Raw genomic sequence first — 16031 nt, 5'->3', positions numbered from 1 at the left:
TAGACTTTAGGGAAATGCAAATCAAAACTACAATGAGGTTTCACCTTGACCCTATTAGAATTGCTTTCTTTTTTTAAAAAAAATACTTATTTTATTTATTTGATAGTCAGAGTTGCACAGAGAGAGGAGAGGCAGAGAGAGAGAGAGAGAGAGAGAGAGGGAGGGAGGGAGGGAGGGAGGGAGGGGTCTTCCATCTGTTGGTTCACTCCCCAGTTGGCCGCTACGGCTGGAGCTGTGCCGATACGAAGCCAGGAGCCAGGAGCTCCCCCTGGGTCTTGCCACCCGGGTGCAGGGGCCCAAGGACTTGGGCCATCTTCTACTGCTTTCCCAGGCCAAAGCTGGGAGCTGGATTGAAGTGGAGCAGCTGGGACTTGAATCGGTGCCCATGTGGGCTGCAGGCACTGCAGGCGGCAGCTTTACCCTCTATGCCACAGCATTGGACCCTAGAATGGCTTTCGTACAGACATCAACAAGCAACAAATGCTGGTGAGGATATGGGGAGAAAGGTACCCTAATCCACTTTTGTTTGGAATGTAAACTGGTAAAGCCAGTATCAAAGAAAATATGGGGATACCTCAGAAATCTGAATATAGACCTACCAAAAGACCCAGGCATCCCATTCCTGGGAGTTTACCCAAGGGAAATGAAATCAGCACATGAAAGAGTTATCTGTACACTCATGTTCATTGCAGCTCAATTCACAATAGCTAAGATATGGAATCAAACAAAATGTCTGCCAACTAATGACTGGATAAAGAAATTATGGGATGTGTACACCATTAAATACTACACAGTGGTTAAAAAACAAAATGAAATCCAGTCATTTGCAACACAATGTATGCAACTGGAAAACATGTTTAGTGAAATATGCCAGTCTCAAAAGGACAAATACCATGTGTTCTCACTGATCTGTGGTAACTAACAGAGCTCCTAAAAGGTAATCTATATAAATGAAATTGACACTTTGAGATATGACGACTTTGAACAACCCTGTCCCCACTGCAGAGGAACAGCAATTTTTTTCTAGACTATTTGTGGAACTCTCTACTTAGTATAGATTCAATCTTATGTGTATAAAGTTTATTGAAAACAGATCTTGGCGCCGGTGCTGTGGCACAGTGGGTAAAGCTACTACCTACAGTGCTGGCATCCCATATGGGCTGCTCCACTTCCAATGCAGCTCTCTGCTGTGGCCTGAGAAAACAGTGGAAGATGGCCCAAGTCCTTGGGCCCCTGCACCCGTGTAGGAGACCCAGAAGAAGCTCCAGGCTCCTGGCTTTGGATTGGCCCAGCTCAGGCTGTAGTGACTATTTGGGGAGTGAATCAGTGAATGAAAGATCTTCCTCTCAGTCTCTCTCTTTCTGTTAACTCCACCTCTCAAGTAAATAAATTAGTCTTTATAAAAAGTAAAATAAAATGTACTTGCTTTTTAAAAAAAAAAAAAAAAGACTTGAGTATGAAAATAAAAACACCGCTTTCTTGAGACCATCAGAAAAACTGTAATATAAGCAGCACCTAGACCAAATCCAAAGAGACTCAGAACTGTTTCTGTCCTCCTGTAACACAAGTTTGACAGAGGAATGCAGAAAAGCCCACTTCTAATATTTTATTCAAGAACTAAGGAAAATGGACATGGTTTATAATTTTTGACACTGGAAGAAACCTTCCGGGAAACTGTCATAAATCACAGCACTTTACAATAAAATAGTCACACCCTTCAAGTTCACTATTTCTTGTTAATTAAAATTTCATTCTCAAATACAATTTGCAGTTTGTTCACTGTAAGATATTCTTCTGAGAAAAACTGGTAAATAACTGGCTGGGTTTTCCTTTTAAAAAGGACCAGACAAAAGCCTGGCTTCTGGTTTTAAATATCCTTTCATCTAAAACAAAATAAAACAAAACAAAAATAAAGAAGTGCCATCAAGGGTTGACCTAAGCATTTCTACTGGGGCACAGTACACAAATGGCCACGCTCCCACTAGACTTCTGCCTCTTATATTACAGTAAATTCCTCCTGCATAGTACACTTTGATGCCGGGTAAGTTAAAAAGTGTTTCCAAGGGCAATAGTTTTCATTCCTTGTAATGATAACATTAACTCCTGGGCTCTCTTCTTTATACAATGTTTTTGGTTTCTAGATAATAAAAATTATCTATATCATCTCTCAGAAATGATAATAGAAGGGTATGGGATCCAGGTGGAAAAAAAAATGTAAAACTACTTTTAAAAAATGACTCTTGGTGCCGGCACAGTGGCACAGTGAGTTAAACCACCATCTATGATAACGGCATCCCATATGGGCACCGGTTCAAGACCCAGCTGCTCCACTTCCAATCTAGCTCCTTGCTAATGTGCCTGGGAAAACAGCAGAAGATGGTCTAAGTCCTTGGGCCTCCGCACCTACATGAGAGGTCTGGAAGAAGCTTCTGGCTCCTGGCTTCAGTCTGGCATAGCCCCAGCCATTGCAGCCATTTGGGGAATGAACCAGTGGATAGAAGATCCCCCGCCCTGTAATTCTGCCATTCAAATAAATAATAAATAATTCTTAAAAATTTTTACCCTTATTAAAAGTTGATCATCTGGGGCCAGCAGCATGGTGCAGCAAGTTAAGCCACTGCCTGCAATGCCAGCATCCCATACTGGCACTGGTTCAAGTCCCAGCTGTTCCAGTTCCAATCCAGCTTCCTGCTAATGCAACTGGGAAAGCAGTACAAGATGGACTAAGTCTTGGGCCCCTGCACCCACATGGAAGACCCAGATGAAACTCCCGGTTCCTGGCCTCAGCCTGGCCCAGCCCCAGCTGTTGGATTTGGGGAGTGAACCAGCAGATGGAAGTTAGTCTGTCTGTCCGTCTGTCTCTCTCTTTCTTTCTCTCCCATCCCCTTAACATGCCTTTCAAATAAATATGTCAATCTTCACAAAAAAAAAAAAAAAAAAAGAAGAAGAAGAAGAAGAAAATGTGGTTTTAGTTCATAATAGAAGATTATTCTTCCTTGTTAATAGACTTACCACACCTTCACCTGCCCTTTGATGGAACAAACCCAATTCTTTCTATGTTCTCACACAGGCTAGATTTTGGCAGCTCGTCTTGCATTCACTTGGACACATGACTTCTCTTTTTGATTCCACTTTATTTAGTTACCTGACTTTTAACACTCCAGGTTCTCCTGGAAAAGGGAGTTATCATGGTAGGGACCCAACCATCTTATCTTCTCCTATTTGACTCAAGAAATCAGAAATCAAATTAACCACACACAACCTACTTGAAATATCTTAGCAAAAAGGTTACAAACCAGAATATCAGAAAGTGAGAGAATACCCTAATTTGCTAGTCCTCATATAAACTAAAGGTAGCATTATGAAGGATAGCTATACAGCAGTGATGTTAAAATGTTTTTCAAAGGTACTCCACAGGCTTTGAAATAGGATTCACGATGTCAGAGTCAGCAACTTGTCCAACAGGTTGGCTGTCCTAGACAGCATCTGATCCCAGATGGCAGCTGCTTGATCCCAGCAGCTCAAGTTGCTTAGTTTCTAAGAGCAAGCAGAACCAGGTGACTTTTCTTTTTTAAGGAATAGAAGTTCATGAACCTAAACTAATATTTCATGGTGATGTCTCAGTAACTCTTTTACTTCTAAAATGCTGTCAAACCTGAGAATGGCAGAAACGTGCAGTTCTGTAGAGCGAGATGATTACTGGGATCTCCCCATTGGTTCCTCATTCCATGCTGAAGTTCATATTACTTCCTGCTAAGCTCTCTAGTAGGGTTGAGCAGGAGCAAGGAGGGAGCCAGAGAAGACAGAGACCTTCACCTGATTTTCAGTCACTTCAGTGAGTCTTGTTGAATGTGTACACAAGTATTCTGAGTGGTATTGTTTAAGGTTTCTAAGCACGCTGAGATTACACCCACAATTAGCAGTGTAATTCTCATAGACTGAGTCCCCATCAGCACTTTAAAAAAAAACCCTGTTATCAGAGAATTCATACTGCTGAGTCATGACTCAACTTCTTCAATTATTCTGATTCTGTTTTAAGAATCGGGTGAACCTTATTTCGCAACAGTCACCTGCTTTTCACAAAAACAAACTGGCTCACATAGAACCAAAAACAAGGACAACCATGAACAACCACTAGAGAGCATGAAAGAACAGAAGAGCACAAGTCTGTAACCAACACTTCCTCTTTAGAGAGGGCTGAAGGTCAAGACTGGAACAATCATGATGTCTACATACGAGGATTCCCAGACTTTTGGGAGGATAACTGAGTAACTTTCCTAAGTAAAGAATTAATTTGATAACTTAAAGCATTTTACATTCCCAGCCTCAAGTGCCTTCCCCACCCCCCTGGCCCCAGCTCCTGCCATTCCCCTTCATTTTTGTTTTGAGAGATCCCATTCCTTGAAATTTAACTGGGATACAAAACAGAACTATACCAAAGAGCTGGAGAGGAATTTTAACAAAAAGGGAGAAATAATAATTCCTTTGAATGAGTAAAAAGTTTTGATCAGCTATAGCCAAACCATCAGAAAATGCTAGAACTATATTGCAGATATACCCTATTTGAAAATTGTGTGTGTGTGTGTGTGTATATGTTTACATGGATGTATCTAGTTCAGAGGGAAAAGAAGGCTTAAAACCTAAGAGCAAGGAAAAAAAATCTCATGTAGTGAAGATGAGATTAACTTTTAAGACAACACAGGCCAAAAGCAAATCATTTCACCTCCATATGTGTTTCTTCCCTCATGCTACACATTTCACTCCACCCACTGCCTTCCCACTTAAGACCTGTCATTAGTCACAAACTGGTTCCACTATTACAGCTTTTCTCAAACACAGATAAAATAAAGCTGCACACTCTAATATCTGCATTTAGAAGAGAAACTGATGTGGATTTTTCTCAGATAGTTTTCTATTTCTAATGCAGGGTGGCAAGTTTTATAATGATTAAGGGGTTACTGAAATGTTTTCAACTTAGCTCAGTAAAAAACCAGCCATAGTTCAATGGCCTCTGATAGTTGCTGGTACCAGGAAATACATTCAGACCAAAGGCTCATCTTAACCCCTGTCTCTCGCCTTCTATCAAATCATGGACATATATAACATACATGCACATATATCATGGCAGTCCTTTCACATACTCAAGGATGGATGAAAAAAGGGAAAACCCTAAGTCCTATGTAACACAGCATGAACATGTTACAATGGACACTGCACGATGCCCTCATTCTCAGAGCCATCAGTCCTCTTACACACAGTGTGCTTAAATAATGGCTTCTGCAGAAGACAAACCGCCTCTTGTTTCCTACAGGGTGGAGAATTCGCTTTGTAATTTGGTTTCCGAGATAACCACGAGCAGCAATGAAACTATTCCTTACACCGTACTGCCCATCTCCACAGACTTGTAAATCAGCACCGCACCTCCCCAGACCTAGCTGAAAAGTGCAATGACGGGGCAGGTTTGAATGAACAAGGACAACATCCCTTAGCTGTGCTTCTAGCCACAGCAAGCTCACTTGTTCCCAGGAGCTGCAAAGGGCCATGACAGATCCTTTTGACAGTGGCTATCTTTACTATTTAGCTCGCTAGAATAGCGCGGCCTCTCTCATCCACACAATGGTCTCTAGGAAAATGGAAGGGCAGCAACCTTTGTCAAGGACTAAATGAAAATGTATGAAGACAGATGTTCACTGTCTGCTGTGACTCTCAAGAGTCTCACTTAAGTCATCCTCTAACACAGAATTCATGAGGATCCTTATAAAGGCAGACAAACAGAGCTGGACTTGGGATAAGCAAGTGGTTGGTCCAAACAGTCGGATACTTTAAAAATGTTATCTCAATTCTTTTTTGCAATAAACACAGGGAAGGCAGTGAATATGGGAAGCTTTTGTGCTTCTACTAAAAGAGACACAAGTTGATGGATATTTACATACATGAAGTTTGCTACTTATTTATGCAGAAACTGCTGAGTTCTTAAGTCTTTCAGATAAACTAAAAATCAGTGAGTTCAAATTTCTTATAGAGATATTCAAAACATGCCATAGCCATGTAAACCTTTATATAAAAATAGCATACGTTCTACAGTAATTTTTCATGAACTAAAAGCCATCTTTGCTGTTGATAAATATTTTGTTAAATACTCTTTGTTTTGGTCAAAAACTTGTATCAATACTGATTTGATGACATTCCTTCCTCAATATCTCTTCTCCATAACATTTCAGCCTAGGTTAATGAACACAATTGGTCTATGTAGACAATAACTCATTGCTCCCGAGGCCAGTGATATAGTATAGATATTTAAAGGCTAAATGTAATTGGTACCATAAATAAAAACATTAAACTGAAAATCAAGAAATGCACATTTTCATTTTAATTATGCCCTAACTCTGATCTTGAGACGTTCTGTCTAAGACTTCAACATTCTTGCTGAAAATGCAGAAGAAAAGACTGTTGATAATCTCTAAAGTCTCTTTCAGGTTTAACCCTGTGAGTCAATCGGTCCAAGTTTTCTAATTTGTCATCTGTTGACAGAGGATATTAAAAGCCTATATTGAGGGGAAAAGAAGTCAAAAACCCAAGCACTGGAATGCTCTTACTGTTGTCTGCAGATCCAACCTGTTGATCTTTCTGAATGACACAGATTTATTATGTGCTACTGCGATTCAAGCAATGCTGTAATAACAACCTTGTTCGTTGTCAATATATCCTGTCTACCTCAGAGAAGTACACCATATTCCTTCCTTCTTGATGTTTCATAAGGAATTCGGAGAAAGATCCAGCCTAAGAACCCATATTGTAGGGAGAACAGGTCCGTAGGCACAGGCTGCGGTGCTAGTATTTACTACACTCGGTATCCTCTGGATCTGTCCGAGCTTTCCGGTGCCTGTCGTGCTGGAGCTCTTACGGGAACGCGGGCCGATATTCTCCACCCAGTACTCCTGTGAACTCACAGTAAAGAAAACCAGTCTGATTTTTAAAGCCAATAACCACAAAGGTAAACAGTCGATACACTTGTGTAGTAAGAAAAACCCACAACACCTTAACTGTACATAAATTGCTCATTTCAGTCTTGGACTCCAGGAACTCTTACCTGGGGTCTGCATCCTGTGAAGTTTCTGGGTGTTGCTAACATGATCTTTCCGGCATGCCAGTCAGAAACTCAAAACACTTTGTGTACGGTGCTCGTCTGCGCTCTCTCTCCCGGTCTCTCCCCTTTTGCTCTCACTGGGTGCCTCAGACAGTTTGGAATGCAGAAAAGCCAGAGCCAATGCCAGACAAACACAAACCTTTTTTTTCCCCAGTTCTTTTGCTAGAGAGCACTAAACAATAGGCACCCTCCTTCCTCACACGCTGTGTCTCTCCTCCACAGCACTGGTGCGGGCGGGCTACTCCAGAAAAAGCAAGGTGAGTTACCAAGCTAGGTCACTCATTTCTTCTGTCCCAAGAGGTAGGGGGTGGATGTGTGCATCTGTGTTTAAGGAATGATTTTTAAAAAAGCAATCTATTTCAAAACTTGTCCCATTTTAGGGAGAGAAAAATAATCTAAATTTCAGGCATTCTTATTTTGAATGTTATGCTGAATTCAAATACAAAATTTTTAGTGTACAAAAACCTAGTAAATGTAGACAAAAGTCTATTAACATACACATATAACTATCTAAAACTGCCTTATTAAACAGATCAGTTTCACCTATCATAATGTTAATACCTTAAATTTAGGAAAGAAACATAAAAGGAACAAATTTATCCTTTCCTTAAAACACCTCAGGTCTTAAGCTAGAACTGCATTTTTAAAATAAAGAAAATTAAAAATGAATTTTATAAACTGGTGGCTCTGCTAAACTAATTTTCTACTAGGTATGGTAAAATTCCAGACAGTACCACTATTTCAGTCATCACTTTATTTTGTCTTAAAATCAGACACATTTTGTCCCCTACATCCCAAAAAAGAAAGGCAGGTCAACGATGCAACCTTCGCTGTCGGGAAGATGACCTAACACATCATGCAGCTGCTTAGCTGCTGAGGTTAGCACATCAGGGCTGAGCAACTGAAAACCCACGGTTTGAATCAGTAGACTGCACTTGCCGCTTCAGGCAGTGGAACAGAACAGACACGGGAACACAGTAACCGTCTGTTACCTGACATTTAACAAACAGCTGCCGGAAACACATCAACTCACCTGCCAGTTTTTATGTATATACGTATTGCAGGCAATAGGAGGAAGTTTCCTTTCATTTGATTTTTCTGCAAATTTTCTGACACTCCAGAAGGTATGTCAAAAAGTTTGTGAAAAAATGAAATTAAAAATAAGTTTATTTTCATACAAAAAAATTTAAAATCCATGCAAAACACATCTTTCCATGAACCTTCTGAAGAACCTTTGTATGTATCTCACACATTAGAACATCTATCCACATACACATATTGCATGTGTATATACTTGCATACATATGTGTGTATGAATGAATGCATGGGTAGTCTTTCAAGCTCTATTTTTCCCTCCCCTTTTCTCCCTAAGTGTAAAGATTTAAACAGTTTCTCTTTTAATACTGTCATAATTTGTTTCGGCCATCCAGGCTCCTACTCCCTCAGGAATCACACCACTCTAACACTGTATTTTTCTGTCTGTAGTTTCTGTTTCCTGTTTGCAATTCATTGAAGCACTACTTTAAACCCTATTGCTACACAAGACAAAGGATCACAGAGAAGAAAGGCCTAAACAAAAGTTATGCAGAAGTACACAAACTGAGGGTTTGACTATGAAGACTTAAAGTCCAGATGTCTACCCGGCCCTAAAACAAAAACAAACAAAAAAACACCAACAATCATGATTTTCTCTCCTTACCAAAGATGCTACAAAGCTATATCACTGCCACTTAGAACTGATCTTAAAATAGTGCAATGCACTGAAATTTTTATTTATTTATTTATTTGACAGATAGAGTTAGAGAGAGAAAGACAGAGAGAAAGGTCTTCCTTCTGTTGGTTCACCCCCAAAATGGCCACTACAGCCGGAGCTGCGCCGATCCGAAGCCAGGAGCCAGGTGCTTCCTCCTGGTCTCCCATGGGGTGCAGGGCCCAAGCACTTGGGCCATCCGTCACTGCACTCCCGGGCCACAGCAGAGAGCTGGACTGGAAGAGGAGCAACCGGGACTAGAACCCGGTGCTCATATGGGATGAAAGTGCCGCAAGGCGGAGGATTAACTAAGTGAGCCACAGCGCCGGCTCCCTGAAATTGTTTTTACTTGTCATTCTTCAGAACAAGTCTAAGAAACAGACCGTGATTTTCAAAATTCTGTTCAAGAATTAGAACTATGCTTTTAGTGAGTCTACAATACAGGGAGAGAGATTTCAACTCAATGAAATGGAGTCAGTCACTGAAATATGGAATTAGCTTGCAGAAGGGGCTGCCAGTACAAGAGATAGCAGGTCCCTAACTGGTCCCACAAACGTTGACTGTCCATTTGATGATTATGATTATGATGCAGTTTGGTGACTGGTGCTCTGGTGACAATGCAGAATGACAGGGAAGGCATTGTGGGGCCAACAGTTTAAGCCCCTGCTTGGGATGCCTACATCCCATATCAGAGCGCCTGGTTTGAGTCTCAGCTACTCTGCACTAGCAATTGGAAGATCTCTCTCACTGTCTCTCTCTCATTGTCACTCTACCTTTCAAATAAAAAAAAATCTTTTTGTAAAATACCCAGAATAACAGTACTCTTTTCCTAATTTAAGAAGGGAAAAAATGCACTTTCTCAAGTGTGAATTTTTCTTAAGTACCTTTTAAAAAAATGCTAGAATCCATTACTATTAAATTAACCTCACAGTAGCCTAGAATGATGCCAACTTCTGGACAAAATAACATTTTTGGATATCTGAAGACTAATTATAATGATTTTTTTTTACTATGGTCAGAAAAAGTGCTTTTGCCACCTATAGTCCTAAGACCTAAACAAACAGAGAATCACTGTTACAAACAACAATTTTTCTTAAACCCAAACATTGCATTCCATTATTCAACACTCTTCAAAGGAGATAATGTATCGTACTTTGTTAATTTCCATAGTAAATTTTTTTACACTAAACATTATTATTTTTTCAATGCATTTATTTATTTGAGAGGGAGGGAGCTAAGAGACAGGAGGGGGAAGAGAGAGAGAGAGAAAGAGAGAGAGAGAATATTCCCATCTGCTGGTTTACTTTCCAAATGTCTGCAATAGCTGAGACCAGGCTAGGCTACAGGCTGGGAGCCAGCAACTCAATTCAGGTCACCCATGTGGGTGGTGGAAGCTGAATCACTAGAGCCAACATGGTTGCCTCCCAGTATCTGCATTTTCAGGAAGCTTGAGTCAGAGAACCAGAACCATGAATCAAACTCAGGCACTCTGAAGGACAAGGTCATCTTCACTAACCAGCAACTTCACTGCTGGGCTAAAATGCCCACTGTAACTTTACTATTCTGAATCCCCTGCTTTGTGCCTTCTAGCCTTGGTGGTGCTACTTCTCCATCTGGAAGGTCTTTCCCTGGTCAGGCTACCTGTCATACTCTTATTTATCCTCCATACACTCAGATTTAAAATTATTTTCTTAGTGCAGCATATTTCCTACCCTGGGTTAATCGCATTCTCCTCTACACCATTTTTCTTATTAAGTTCAACTTTCCTCTTCAATATCTCACTGTACTTAACATATTGTATACTGATGTCTAATGTCTCTTTCCACAGAATGCGAGGTTCAGGGTGCTGTGGTTGATGGGGAGGGAGGTGATGGCAGGAACTTTTTCTTATTTCCCACTCATCTCCAGAGCTTAGGAAAAGCACAATATGATAGAAAGATGGATAGATGAAAGACTCTATTTCATTAATCAAACCTTTTAAAGTATTTACACTTGGGAGTGCTTGAGAATAAACTGAGGACAGGGCCAAAACATATCAATTTTCTGACGCCAGAGACCAGGACCATGCATGTTGTGTGATGAAACAGGAACATGAAGGGATTTATCTCCAGCGTATGTGGCTTCAGGTAGCTCACTGAAGCCAACATAATGAATTAAATACCACAGAAAGATGGCTTTTTCTCCACTGACCCAAGCAGGACCTTCGTGTAATGGATAGGATCCTAACAGCAGAAGCTGCTGTTGAAATGATTTTCACTTCCCCTTCACTGTATGAACACACAGTAACCTGCTGTGGGGCCATGGACAGGGAAATTCAGATTTGGAGGTAGAGATGGAAGAGATCAATAAAACTGTAATCTTCTACAGCATTAGAGCTGTCCAGAAAGCTGGAGAAGCATGAGGAAATGTGTCACCATTTAGCCATTAACTCAAGCTAAAATTGGCTGATGTCCACAGCCATGCAGAAAACCACTCACTGCCTATGAACAAACTCATAGATTTCGATGGAGTTTTGAACAGATTTGTCAGGTCACACAATTAGAACACTCAACTCAGCACCAAGCATGGTCACTGGGAATAGGTGAGTCCACTTAAACCATTTATTTATACAAATATTCCCTGCTATAACTTGCTTTCATATCTCTCTTATATAGAGAGTTGAACAGGTTGACTAATATCTTTTACACAATCCTGAGACACCATTATGCTTAATACACTTTTGTATTGGGATGGTTATATAAAAGTGTCATTTTTTAAATCCAAAACAGTTAAATACTGGCAATGAACAAATGAGTACTAAGAAATACTCAAGCATCAAATGAAGGATTGGACTAAATGATTTTAAAGGTCTCTTCTAGTTCTGAGATTCCTTGACTTTATAATACAAATACAAATTATCAATGAATTTCAGTCCTTGGTTACCAGTTTATCAAACTATGGTCCTCCTATTATATGATTACATAGCATCTTGATTTGTCCTCCTAGGAACTTATCACCATTATAATTTAGCTACTCACACATTAGATATCTACCTGCTCTCATTCTGATGAGTACAGGCTCTTTGGTGACAGGGACAATACGTGCCTTTGCTCACTGCTGTGATGTGTGCTAAGATACAGTCTGCCACATAGGAAGTATTTAATAAATATTTGTTGAGTAAATAAAAGGTTTGAAAACAGACATAAGTAGACCAGGAGATTCCAAAGTGAAGTAACAAAAATATTAGTTGTAAGACTACCAGAAATTTTTCTAGTTATGAATCAACCAAATAGAATATTTTGAGGATTAAAAAAAAAAAGTAGACAGTATTCTTGTCCCTAATCCTTTACAAGAGTATCATTATGGAATTCTGACTTTGATACAGGTATAGAATTCAATACTGGAAACTGAGAAACTCTAAAACTTTAAAGTATGGTTGTCTGAAAATAAAAAGGTGCAAAAAGACAAGCTAGCTGCATATATTAAAAATTATTTGCATATCAATTTTACTTATTAAGTAAATGAACAAGAAATAACCCTGTTAATACTTTCTATTATCTTCTAAGCAGAAACACATCTCAACAGCAAGAAGGTGAGATATAATGCAGGCTGGATGATCTGTCTCTTGCACTTGTGTGTGCTTTCTCTTTTGAACAGCAAATCATCATAAACACAGATTCTTCTAACCATAAACACAGTGTCTGTTAATGTTTCCCCATAAACCAGATTGGCATTTTAAAACTGTGCTCTTCCCACAGCATTCCTTTTAGAGTTCATATCAGAAAAAGAAATCATTGTTTACAACTGAAATAACAAATGCCAAAGTCACCCACTTACTCTGAAATGTCACTAAAATTTTAATTTTATTTAATTTCATTTGTATGAGTATGTTATGGGATCACAGCACAACACAGAGACATACATACATTTCTGTTCTGAAAAAAAAAAAAAAGGACATTATAAAGACCAAAAGATCTGTTAAGTCATATGGCTAACGAACTTAATTAAAAGTGTTGAGAAAGGGCAGGTGATAAATAAGTAACATAAATTATGAGAGCCACACAATGTTTTTTAAACTTATGGCTAAGCATTTGAGCTTAATCTTATTCCTCCAACTAAGATGATTTAGTTGACTGCATTTCCTTACATGGAATAGCAGTTGACTGGGAGGAAGCATTATAGGGAGAAGGAAAATCAAAGATCTGTTCCCTGGGGCCAGTGCTGTGGCATAGTGGGTTAAACATCTGCCTGTAGCACTGGCTTCCCACATGGGAGCCAGTTCAAGTCCTGGGTGTTCCACTTCCTATCTGGTTCCCTGCTGATGGCCTGGGAAAGCAGAAGATGGCACAAGTGTTTGGGCCCCTGCACCCTTGTGGGAGACCTAGAAGAAGCTCCTGGCCCCTAGCTTCTGATCAACCCAGCTCTGGCCAATGAGGTCATTTGGGGAATGAACCAGCGGATGGAAGACCTCTCTCTGTCTCTCCTTCCCTCTCTTTGTATTCTGCCTCTCAAGTAAATACATAAATCTTTAAAAAAAAAAAAAAAAAAAAAAAAAAAGTTAAACAACAAAAAAAGATCAGTTCCCTTACTCAACTTGGGCTGCCATGTGGGCGGTGCTGTGAGAGGGTGAAGCCACCATTTGCAGTGTCAACGTCCCATATGGGTGCAGGTTTGAATCCTGGCTGCTCTGCTTCTGATCCAGCTCCCTGCTTATGCCCTGGAAAAGCAGTGGAAGATGGCCCAAGGGGGCCCTGCACCCACGTGGTAGAACTGGAAGAAGCTCCTGGCTCCTGGCCTTGACATGGTCCAGCCCTGGCCATTGCAGCCATTTAATGAGTAAACCAGCAGATGGAAGATCTCTCTGCCTCTCTGTCTGTCTCTCTGTAACTCTTTTTTATTTAAGCATCATTCAAAGAAAAATAAGAAAAACCTAAGTGTAAAAATACAAGGAAATCTTTTTCCAGTTTTATTTTATTGTATGGGTAAGAATACACTACTGGAACAAAAGCAACATTTCTATTTTTGTAAAGAAATAATTAATGAACAATAATAACCATCAGTTTGGGATGGTACTGGACATTAATGGAGACTATCTCTGGATGTGCTCATAGAGCCGAGGGCCTGCCTGTGACACTGCTCTCCTCATCTAAAAAGGGAGCTTGAGTGAGTGGGTATTTGGCCTAGAGGTTAAGATACCACTTGAGATGCCACATCAGAGTGCATAGGTTCAAATCCTGGCTCCACTCCCAGTGTCAGCTTCCTGCTAACGTGTACTGCAGGAAGACCCATGTGATGGCTCAGCTGCTTGGAGTGTCCTGTGTCCTGGATGGAGCTTCCAGCTCCTGGCTTCAGGCTGGCTCATCTCTGACTATTGTAGGCATCTGGGAGAAGAACCAGCAGATGAGAGTTGTTGTTGTTTTTCTTTTTCTCTCCCTCTCTGTCTCTTAAATAAATAAATAAAGTTTGGTAACAGTAGTTAAGAGGCTGCTTGGAAAGCCTGCATCCTTATTTGGAGTGCCTGGGTTTGAGTTCTGGCTCTGCTTCTAATTCCAACTTCCTGTTAATGTGTACCTGGGGAGGAAGCAGGTGATGGCTCAAGTACTGGGGTCTCTGCCAGCCACATGGGAGACCTGGACTGAGTTCCAGTTGAGTCCTGGCTGTTGCAGGAATCTGGGGAGTAAACAAGTGGGTGGGAGATCTCTACTTGTGTGCCCTTCAAATAAAACAAAAATAAATAAAAATTTTAAAGGGAATTGAAATTATACTTTAAAAAACTATTTATTTTAAAGAATTATAGAGAGAAAGAGAGATCTTCTATCTACTGGTTCACTCCCCAGATGGCCACAATGACCAGGGCTAGGCCAGATGAAACTAGGAGCCAAGAGCTTCTTCCAGTTCTCCCAGATGGGTAGCAGGTGTCCAAGTACTCAAATCATCTTCCACTGCCTATCTCAGGCCATTGGAGAGCTGGGACTAAAGTGCAGCAGTGGGGTCTCGATATAGCATCAATATGGGATGCCGGCATTGCAGGCAGCGGCTTTACCTGCTAAGCCACATGCCAGGCCCTGAAATTATGCTTTAATAAGCCTTTCACAACCTGATTTTCTTCAGTAGCTTTAAAACATAAATATACAGTTATCTGTCAGGCTTCCTGGTTTTTTATTATCTCTGTAACAACTGAAGCATCAGTTCATCTTTCTCATATAATGCAGATAACATATCTGTTTTAGTAAAAATAACAGTCTTTAAGCAGTTGTTTTGGTCTTCAGTGTAAAGAACATTTGCAACTGTGGGCTACTGCTTCTATGAAATTTACTTAGAGAAAGCATGGATTTTATGGTACAGTCAGTCTGGCACACCACTGATAGAAAAACATAAACATGTACTACGTCATTCAAAATATTACTGCAGTAGTCCACCTCACTCAATTTCTATTATTCCCTTACAACTAACTGAAGAACTCTAAAATCCAAGAGAGCTAGAACCACAAGGGATAAGTTATTAAGCATTTTAAAAGGGGGGAAAATAGGGGGCCTGTGCTGAGGTACAGTGGGTTAATGCCCTGGCCTGAAGCACCAGCCTCCCATATGGGCACCGGTTTGAGACCTGGCTGCTCCTCTTCTGAGCCAGCTCTCTGCTATGGCCTGGGAAAGCAGTAGAAGATGGCCCAAGTTCTTGGGCCCCTGCACCTGTGTGGGAGACCTGGAAGAACTTCCTGGCTCCTGGCTTCAGATTGGTGCAGCTCTGGCCGTTGTGGCCAACTGGGGAGTGAACCATCGGATGGAAGACCTTTCTCTCTCTGCCTCTCCTCTCTCTGTGTAACTCTGATTTTCAAATAAATAAATAAATCTTTAAAAAGGGGGAGGGGGACAAAAAACAAGGCAAGTGTGTGGTGATGTGGTGCAGCTGTTAAGTTACCACTTGGGATGTCCTAATCTCACACAGGAGTGCCTGGTTGGAGTCCCAGCAGCCACTCTGCTTCTGACCCAGTGTATCCTGGAAAGTAGCAAGTGACGGCCCACAGTGGGTCCCTGCCGCCCACATGGGAGACTGAGATTGAATCCTGGGTTCTTGGAGTCTGCCTATAGCAGCCCTGGTGTTGCAGGCACATGGGGAATGAACCAGCGGATAAAAGAGATCACTCTCTCTCTCTTT

The 16031-nt window shown here is 40.8% G+C and overlaps 1 protein-coding gene across 10 annotated transcripts in view; it reads right to left on the bottom strand.

The window, feature by feature from the left end:
* RASAL2 (RAS protein activator like 2) overlaps window positions 1-16031 on the bottom strand; it is a 419600-nt gene that overhangs the window by 164416 nt on the left and 239153 nt on the right. The window contains exon 1 of one of the 10 annotated variants that reach the window (XM_051856995.2): window positions 7091-7708. The exons of 7 other annotated variants lie outside the window; for them this stretch is intronic. In XM_051856995.2, the coding sequence (XP_051712955.2) occupies window positions 7091-7103 (13 nt within the window). In that variant the 5' untranslated portion in view covers window positions 7104-7708. Of the gene's footprint in view, window positions 1-7090; window positions 7709-16031 lie in introns of those variants that run through there. 2 more of the 10 variants (XM_070077171.1, XM_070077170.1) reach the window with 2 other exon arrangements.

This window comes from Oryctolagus cuniculus, chromosome 7, assembly GCF_964237555.1.
Source record: "Oryctolagus cuniculus chromosome 7, mOryCun1.1, whole genome shotgun sequence".
NCBI classification, from domain to species: Eukaryota; Metazoa; Chordata; class Mammalia; order Lagomorpha; family Leporidae; genus Oryctolagus; species Oryctolagus cuniculus.
This window is presented reverse-complemented; position numbering and strand designations above follow the sequence as displayed.